This window comes from Drosophila obscura, unplaced genomic scaffold (genome assembly GCF_018151105.1).
Source record: "Drosophila obscura isolate BZ-5 IFL unplaced genomic scaffold, ASM1815110v1 contig_200, whole genome shotgun sequence".
NCBI classification, from domain to species: Eukaryota; Metazoa; Arthropoda; class Insecta; order Diptera; family Drosophilidae; genus Drosophila; species Drosophila obscura.
In genome coordinates, this window is record NW_024542791.1 from 5960533 (window position 1) to 5969980 (window position 9448).

The following is a 9448-nucleotide window of genomic DNA, read 5'->3' on the forward strand; positions in this document are numbered from 1 at the left end:
TCTCCCTCGCTCCCGCTGGCATGTCGCGAATGTTAAGCGGCGGCTGAATGTAAAAAAAACTCACACCACACGCCACACACGGACGGACCGCATTCTTTTTGAAATATTTGGAATGACAGCATTCTTGCATGTGTGTGTGGGAGGAGCGTGGGGTGGGGGAAATGGGCAGACAGGGTTGTCAGACCTCCTGTTGTGATCTTCGGGCGTCCGGTGGGCGCCACCAAAACCGCACTCTGACAACCCTGGACACTCGACTGAGCGCGCAACTGACAAGCATTCCAAGCATAACAATGCCGTCTGCTTTTTACGCTGCTTGCCTGTTCGGGCAACTAAGTGAAATTTCATGCAATACAATTCTCGGAAATTTCGAATTCCCCACATATTTTCATGTCGTGTCTGGCATTTTTGTTATTCGTTCACCGCGTATCGTGATCATGATGTTGGCGTCACTGGTGGGGTTGACTTTTGATGAGTGTATGGTTGGCTGGAACGGTTGGTTTGTTTGGGATGTCTGGGGCATTTTATCAGCTGTAATGACGAGCTTGAATGTTGGGGAAGGTCAGGTCAGACTGTGGGAATTTCAAATGGGGGTAGGAATTCATGAAGGAGAATAGCGTTTGCACAGTAAACAGATAAAGCAAGAAAATTTAAAAGGAAGCTCTTGATATTTATTTTTTGCATTTTATGGATCAACTCTTATGACGTTTGATATTTGATGTGATAGTTTTAGATAAGTTACAAAATTCGCAAGGAAATTAGTGTTTCCTAAGAAAATGGAAGAGAAAACCCATTAAGGAATAAGAACATGCAAAAAATTCGACTTATACGTGTTCTTTTTTAGTAGAAAAAGTTAAATTTCAAATGTGTAAAGGATAAGATTTAGTTCATCAGTTTCAAAAAGAATTTAAAAAATAATGTTTAATTTTAATTCCATCTGCCTTCGCCTCAGATTATCTCCTTGAACTTTTGAGCAATTTCAACGTTGACTTGTCGCATATATTCGCAGGCATCGTCCGAGAACATACGGCGCCAGAATGACAACAGGTCCAACTAGTTTCAATCGGTGGAGAGTAAGGGCTCGCGCCCCTCCTCATCATCCGTCCACGCATTCAATTCACTGCGTACGCACTACAACCACAATACGATACTAAAGTTGAGTCGACTCGACTCCTTAAACTCAAGGTGACACAGCCTAAGCATCGTATCGCGGATACCAGTGCAGTCCCGGAGTGCAGTGCAGCTGGCGGAGCACACGCCAATCCCGAAATGGGTGGAAGTGGGGGCCTCTGGCTGGAGTTAGACGCACTATTGTCCTCTGTAAATCCTCATTGTAACAAGCGCCCAGAATCATTGTCTTACGCATACGTCGACGACCTGACTCCAGAAACTCGGAAAGTGCACCCGACAACAACAACCACAGCAACCACAACAACAAAAATTCCAATGCAAAAAAGTTGCCATAAAAAGACGACAACATTCCCCCATCTCCACATCGTTGTCGGGGGCATCGCCCAAAAATAAATGCAACGCGTTCGAATGGACGATCTTCCATATAGTATACGTCCTCCACGCATACTACCAGACGAGTGCCGCACTCTCTATCTCTCTCTCACACACTCTCTGTTTCCCCATACAGCCTCAGAGATCTCGGATGCAACCAACGTCCGCTGTTTGCTGCTGTTGCTGCTGCTGCTGCTGCTCCCGTCAGTAAGTTCAATGGCCCAATCCAAGGCAGTGTGCAAAAGGAAATCAAGAAATAAAAAAAACCAAGGCACAAAAATCGAGCGAGCAAATCATTCTGATCGCGTCCCATAAACTGGTTTGAGGGCAGCGCTCCAGTCAGTGCTAAAAGTACAAACCAAGTCGAGTAGAATGTTCGTATATTTCTATATAAATATGTTTTACCTCTTTCCAGCTTAAATAAATACTTCTAAATACAAATTTATGTTTCGATTTGTACCTAATACTAATGCAGAGAAGTACTATATCTCAGAAGTGTGTTTTTTGCAATGGAAACCAAATGATAATCCATTATTGAAACACATTCTCGACTTATACATATAAGGGTATACTATCTGGAATGCTTTCAGTTTATATTCGCGTATAGTCATAATTTGGATAATTTGAAATAATTTCATCATATTATAGGGACACGGCCTCCACTGACTGACTGACTTTAATTGTGCGAGAACTCTTAAGCATACCGAAGTAAATTGTAGTAAATTCTATAATTTTACAGCAAATATCTAAATATCTCTATAGGCAGTCAGTGGAAATTGAAGCGTGTGTCGCATTAGAATAATATTTGGTGCCATTGAGTATATAGAGTGTAAGCCTATTATAGTATTTAATGTCATATTATAGTACAGGCATTGCTTCCACTGAGGCTAGCAAAGCAGGGCAATGTTTCCGCTTTCGTTGCCAGCGAGAATGGCTCGATTCAGTGGCAACACAGCCAGGGAGGTGAGGACGCCACGGAATGTTTCCGAGCGAAGTTTTGTAATCGTATTGAAGGCATGCGAGTCGGCCACATCTGCATAGACACCCACACGATTACCGGTGGTGGCATACACCAAAGAAGGACCCACACTCTGCAGAAAGTGCGCGGGTTCCGGTGGTGGTCTGTGGAAGAGTGTTCTCAGATTAATTTCAAAAATCTAACTGCAAATATTTATGAAACTCACTTGAGCTGATAGTGCATTATGCCATCCAGGGCATGCCACACTGCCAGACTGTGATCCAGAGCGGAGCTAACCAAAAACTGATCACTTGGTGCCGTCAACTGGAGCAGGTCGCATTCCATGGGCCGCCAGGAGTTCAGAATCATGCCGGTTCGCGTGTCCAGCATCACAATGCCGCCAGAAGAGAGACCAGCGGCCAGCCAATTGCCCGAGGGAGCAACGGCCAGGCAGCGAACGGTGGCATTGGGCAGTGCCGGATGACAGACGCGCCACTCGTTGACGTACTCCATAGATCTGGCATCGATAACCTTTACCGTGGACTCGGCTGTCCCGGCAATCACCAGAGGCGAGTGAGAGGGCAGACATTTGACCACGGTCACGGCACTGTGTCGGGGTGCATCCAATATTCCCAGAGGTCGTCCCATAAACGGATCCCAAAGATGCACTCCCGAGTCGCAGGACACCACGTAGCGCAGCGATTCCAGGAAGCTCAGCGAGTGTATGGACTTCTTGTGGGTCGTGTAGGTAAACTGGCAGGCGGTGGTCTTCCTGCCGTCTCCCTCGCTGCGTAGCGACCACAGCTTCACCGTCTTGTCCTTGGAGGCGGACACGAAACTGTTCTCGTTGTCCAAGGCGTAGATGGCCCGCACAGAGTTCGTGTGTCCGACGAACGATTGCAGGCGGATCTGCTTCAGATTTAGGGCCTGATTTTCCTTCTCGCTGCGCGTGGTCTCGTGCCTCCAGTAGGCCAGCCAGTTTCCCTTGAGGTGGCGACTGCTGGGCAGCTGATCCAACTTGTAGGCCACCATATCCAGGAGTTCCATGCTGCTTCTGGCCACCTGCAGGCGATTGCCAACGATCTGGGTGCCGAAACTATTGGCGGCCAGCTCGCAAGATGTGTCCACGGTGTCCTCGTCTTGACCGGCTACCACACTGGCCGCCAGATTGGATTTGCTCTGCCCGCCGCCACTAGGTTGCTCGAATTCGTGGCACAGGGTCAGCACAAACTCCAGATTGGTGAGCGTTCTCTGCATGATGGCCTCGCCCAGAAAGCGCAGGAACGCCAGGTAGGCGGTGTGTGCTAATTCGGGGCCAAACACATCCCTCAACTCCTCCAGGGCTCGCTCCCGCTGGATAGCACCGCCCACCAGGGACAGATTGGCCAGGTCGCAGCCAAACTCGTTGGGCAGTCCAAAGGCCTTGTTGAATATGAGAAAGAATGGACAGAGCAGCGACTGGCTGAGATGCTCGCGCGTCATGTCCGAACCAAGGCGCACACTCAACGCATAGATGGCATCCAGGAACTTTCGCGCCAGCAGCGAACGGCCCAGATAGCCGCTCGGCATCAGCAAATTGGTGGAGCTGAGCAAACGCAGAATTGGCAGCAGAATGGCGTCCAGCAGTATGTGCTGCAAATGCTCCATTATGCTCGAATCCGTCAGACAGGGCACCATATACTTGAGCAGCTGCAGCGAACTAATGATGGCCCCCTCCAGGCTGCCAGTGATTCGCTTGGAGCACAGTCCAATCAGTTCACTGATGTGAGGGAAATACTGAAGCAGCAGAAAGTTTTCTCCATATAGAGCTGAAAGATACATATGTACGTATGTGTATGTGATTAGGAGGAATGTGTCTTGACTTGGCTTGTCAGGGATTCTCACCAGCTATCGACATCAGGCATTCCAGTACACGTGCCGCACTCCGATCCCCCACAACACGGGCGTTGGCAATGCTAAAAAAGTTCAGATTGGCCGCTTCTGGGGTGGAGCTAAAGCCCCCGTCATCCATCTCCGGCAACAGGTTCTCCTGCCCCACATAGCACAGGGAGAGCAGCTTCAACAGATTCCTCGTTATGTGCTGCGATGTGAGTACCGGCCCCAGTCGATGCGACAGCCACACCAGACTCTCGGCACTCATCTCGCTAATGCGATTATTTTGCAGGGCCTTCGCCTCGGACATCCTGGATATAACAGAAGCCTGCAAGGAGTCGGATCCCTCTCTTGCTTCACCTTCGCTTGCCGCTGCTGGCTGTGCTGCCTCCTGCTGGACCGCCTGAGTGATCATCTCGAAGCTGTCCACGCTCTTCCGGGAGCCAATGTCGCAGTCGATGGCGCTCAGCTGGAAGCTTCGTCGAATGCCGATAGTTGGATTGGGGATTTCAATGGTGGGCGAACGCGGTCCCAGGACGGGTGGGGAGGCCAGAATTGTCGGTGTTTGACCCTCTCGGAACGAGAGTTTGTCCGGCGAGAGTTTGGCACCGTAGATGAGCTCGTTGATGACCAGCTTGTCGGGTGATCCGCCGCCATCTGACTCGCGCGCCTCCTCCGCACTGGTGGCCGTGGCCGGGCGCATGTCAAACGAATCGATGGATTTGCTCTCCTGACTGGAAATCCTATCCTGATCCTCCTCGAACGTGAAGAGCTCTTCGATGTCCGGCTTTGAGGCTTCCACATCCGCTGCTGTCGGTGGCTGGCGCTCATCCTCCACGGCGGCAAAGTTGAGATTCTTGCTGGTCCGTCGACTGCCGCCACTGTGGTAGTGATAGCCGTTGCCCTGCTCCGGTTCCTTGTATCCGCCCACCGCCTCGATGAGGGGAGCGATAAAGTGTTGCAGGAAGCAGCGTAGACCGAAGCGCACAATCAAGCGGAGGAGGAAGCTGTGGTGGTACAGCTTCACCGACTTGCGCGACTTAAAGGAGCTGCTGGAGGAGAAGCGCAGGTGTCCGCCCGTGGCTGCCCCCCCAATGGAGGAGCCATCATCGGTTACACTCGTTCCCTCCACATCGTAGAGGTTCAGAAGGGGCTGCAACAGATGCTGCTGGGTCTGCGACACACCCAGCGCCTGGGCAATCGAGTCAAAGAGATTCCAGGCGGTCAGTATAGAGGTGCGCTCATCCCTAAGCAGATCAATAATGTGGGGCAGCAGCAGCTCCACGGGCGTAAACTGCTCGTAGGCAAAGGTCACGGGCTCGAGCAGCCTGCGGACATGGGCATAGCATGACATGACCTTGCATTCTGCTATCTTTCGGTCGAACAGCACTCGCTGGCGATCCATCTCCGTGTAGCGCGCACACTCCCGGCCGCCCTGGCAACTGAAGTGTGTGTGCAACTCCAGCAGGGTGGCATTCAGTTCGAAGGTGTGCAGAGATCTCACCAGAGCGTAGACGGCTATGTAGTGACTGGGGAAGGGCAGCAGCAGGTTGGCGAACATCGGCTCCACCAACTGCGCCGGGCTGGGCGGTTGCGGCAGGCCTTGATCCGCATCCTTTTCCAGCTGCAGCAGCAGTCGGACCACATGGCGCACTGGCTTTGGCAGATCCTGTCGATGCAGTTGGGCCACGGTGCGGCAGGCGGCCAGACGAGCCTCAAAGGCGGCCGTCAATCCGCTGCCCATGAGCAGCGGCCGCAGTCGTTGCATCGCAAACAGCTCCACAATGAGGCAGCCTAGGACTTGCAGCTCGCGTTCCCGGCGCACACCTATCAGATGCTGCAGCGAGCTCTTTTTTTCTCTCAGGAGATTCTTGGATTTTGTGTGGATTTCGGCGCCGGCAAAGAGTTGATTGGTGAACGAATGATCCGCCGAGTTCTGCTCGAACATGAGATCGCTGCTGATCATTTTCTCCTCGGGATTCGCGGAGGCCCGCTGCTGTGGGAATGTGCGGGCATAGAAGGCCTCTAGCGTCTCCAAGTTTTGTAGCAGCAGGGTGGGATTATAGTTATCGGGCAGGTCTATAAAGTTGGTGATGGCATAAAAGTTGGAGGCGGAGGCTGAGGCCGAACTGCTATGGACGGAGGCGCCGCTCGACGAATCGTTGTTGGGGCGCAGTGACGTGCTGGAGGAACTGGCATCCGCATTCAGGTTCTCTGTGCTCTTGGCCAGACGCTTGGAGGGGCTGCCATAGAGTTGACTCATCCGCGGGGCTGTCCTGTTGAACCACGGCGTGGCATAGCGTCGGGGCGGATGGGCTTGCGTGAACAGCTGGACAATGCCGCGCTGGCTGAGATTCCGATGCTGGTCCACCAGAGTGAGGCAGACATTCTTCGACTTGACGGCCGCCTTTCCACTCAGCTTGTAGCTAAAGGAAGCCAGGAAAAAGTTAAAGGAAATCTTTTGTTAAAGGTGCGCAAAACTCACCCAAAGTTCAAGTCGATCCAGTGATGCAGTCGCTCGCTCACATACTGCGACTCCAGGGCTTCGCGATGCTTACCGATAAAGTCCTCCGGGCAGGAGGCCCATGCAGGCAGCTCCAAATCGGGCAGATCCTCGTGTATGCTTTTGAAGATCATCGGATCCGAGTAGAATTCTGGTATGCATTCGTCTGGGGTCCACTCCTGTAGTCGCTGAATGGACACCGGATACTCTGCCGGCACCCAAATGGGTCGCACATGGGCGCAGAGTATGGATTGTGGCGTCCGTCTGGCCATATACACAAAGTACGTGATCTCGGAGAGAAAATCCGAGACATGATGGGGTACTTGCTCCCCACCCAAGCCATCGACATGCTGACTGGCATGGGCATACATGAGATCAAGGTGAACATCGCCCTTGTTCAGCCGGTACTTGCTCCTGGACAGATCCCGCCAGTTGGCTCCATTGCGTCCGGCAAAGTCTGTGACCCAAGGCATTATATGGTGATGGGCGGCATTGGTGAGGCTGCGCCCGCAGGCATTGTTCAGGATGGTGAGGTAATCAAAGTTCGACAGCTGCCCACTGCACCACATCTCCGCGTACTCCCGTAGGTTGAAGTGGGCGGGATCGTAGGCCAGCTTCAAGTCAAACACGGTGCTGCTCGAGGGCAGGTGCAGGGGCGGATTAGCCAGATCGCCTAGCTCTGGCGTGGCCAGCGGCGTGAGGGGCGACATGTCCATCGCCGCCCCAGCTGTGTCCTCCTCTAGCAGATTACACTGAAGCCGTGGCAGGACCTGAAGCCAAAGATTCTCCCGCAGGACAATGTGCTGCAGCCGAAGGTCGCCCAGAAAGAAGCCCTGGCTCTGGAGCTGCTTGGAGAGCTGGAAGATCTGGTAGATGATGAATAGCGTTTTGTTGTAGCCCTTGCCCAGCAGCGCCGGGCTGTATGTGATGCAATCATACAGGCTGCACTCCAGTGCCGGTGGGTAGAAGAACACACTGAAGTGCGTGGAGGACTCGATGGCCACCAGAGCGGGCAAAATGTTGGCGTGACAATTGCTGGAAATATCCGTACCAGCGGCAGTCGGTGCATCTGCCCCGGCTCGATCCACCTGACAGTGCAGCACGGGGCAGTGGTAGACGCGTTGAATGAGCTCCTTTAGCACCATATCATGCGGCTGCAGCTGTCCCTGTCCAGCGATGGGCTTGGATGACGACAGAGTGGATGCAGATCTGCATAGTTTGACATGGGCTCCATTGTACTTCTTGTAGGCCTCCTCCCACAGCTGCTTAAAGTTGCTGTTGGCCACAAAAGCCACCGCCTGGGAATAAGACATCGGCAGCGCATCGGGAGTATGTCCTTCACCGCCCACACCGCCACCAGAGCATCTCGGTAGGGGGTAAACCCTGCGTTGCGGCTGCTTTCGGTATGTCTGCACCAGGATGCGGGTCCATGGGTGCTCCAGCTGGCCCGTGGGATGCGCTCGTCGGTCCAATTTGGGCCAGCTGGAGAAGTGCGTCAACTTTCGCTGCTTTTCCAGCGCCTGCAGCCACGACTTGTCGCATATGAGCTGATAGCGCCCCTCGTCGCTGCCATCGCCTGACTCACACACATGCTGCGGATCAATGCCGATTTCTTGCCATATCTGCTCATCATTATCGCCCATCATATTTTTGTATTGTATTTGGGTCTGCTCCAATGCTCCAAACCAATCACTTTTATTACACCACACTCAATATGCGGGTGCGCTGCTGCCTGCCAAAGCACTGAGATCACATTTTTTTACTGTGCAGTCTTCAATTTGTGGGCGGCATGGCTATAGGCTATATAATCCACCGATTTGTTTGGATTAAAAAAAACATAGTAACTAATCATCTGAGGGCACTATCGATAGTATCAATATTTTACTGCTAGCCTCTACTATCGACAGTTTTGCGACTATCATGATAGTATCGATTGTTTTTTTCAAGACATTCAACGTCGATATTCCTCGAATTTGATATTCTGTTGAATATTACTAGCTAGTTGGCCCTCTCAGCCCTAGACCAATAATTTTCTCCAATTTATCAATAAATTTTCTACAAGATTGGCAATTTTTCAGAAGTCCTTTTTATTTGATTATTTACATATTAAGGGTCAAACAAAAACAACATAAAACGAATGTGACGTAGTTTTGTGGCGCTGCCAGACTCGTGCAATTCGTAGTTGCTGCGGGCTGCCATACCGTGATATTTTGTGATATGAAATTCGTCAATTTTGATATTCAGTTTAATATTACTAGATAGTTGGCCCTCTCAGCCGTAAAAAAATAATTTATCCGATAGATACATCATTTTTGTTCAGGATTGGTTAGTTTTTAGAACTCTTTTTCATTGGATTGTTTACATATTAAGGTTCAAACAAAAACGGCCAAAGCATAAAACTTAAATGTTGACTAAATGTAACGTCATTGTTGATGGTCAACCAATTTTCTTCTATGCGTATGGGCTTTAGTATACCTTATTTCCTTTAATTGATGTTAAATTTGTTGTTTCAGGCTGCTTTGAAACATTAATATTGCATTTTCGTAAGATTGAGTTATTTTTTACCTATCTATGCATATGTTTTGTGTTTTATATATACATTTATCCCGGTTCTG

At 51.0% G+C, this 9448-nt stretch overlaps 1 protein-coding gene across 1 annotated transcript; it reads right to left on the reverse strand.

Moving 5' to 3' along the window:
• Positions 1-1858: 1858 nt before the first annotated feature.
• On the reverse strand, positions 1859-8679 carry LOC111073347 (WD repeat-containing protein 81). The gene is made up of 4 exons (XM_022365621.2): positions 6816-8679; positions 4343-6756; positions 2685-4266; positions 1859-2622 (listed from the first exon to the last, which is right to left on the reverse strand). Exons 1-4 carry the CDS (start codon positions 8477-8479, stop codon positions 2388-2390), a joined length of 5895 nt encoding a protein of 1964 aa, XP_022221313.2. The 5' UTR covers positions 8480-8679; the 3' UTR covers positions 1859-2387.
• Between the last annotated feature and the right edge of the window lie 769 nt (positions 8680-9448).

What these genes read in the sequence shown, in the direction of transcription:
- LOC111073347 (XM_022365621.2), bottom strand. Translation starts at nt 8,479, where the DNA reads ATGATGGGCGATAATGATGAGCAGATATGGCAAGAAATCGGCATTGAT. An exon ending in ATGCCTGATGTCGATAGCTG is followed by an intron (nt 4,267 to 4,342) that starts GTGAGAATCCCT and finishes TGTATCTTTCAG; the next exon opens with CTCTATATGGAGAAAACTTT. An exon ending in ATAATGCACTATCAGCTCAA is followed by an intron (nt 2,623 to 2,684) that starts GTGAGTTTCATA and finishes ACTCTTCCACAG; the next exon opens with ACCACCACCGGAACCCGCGC.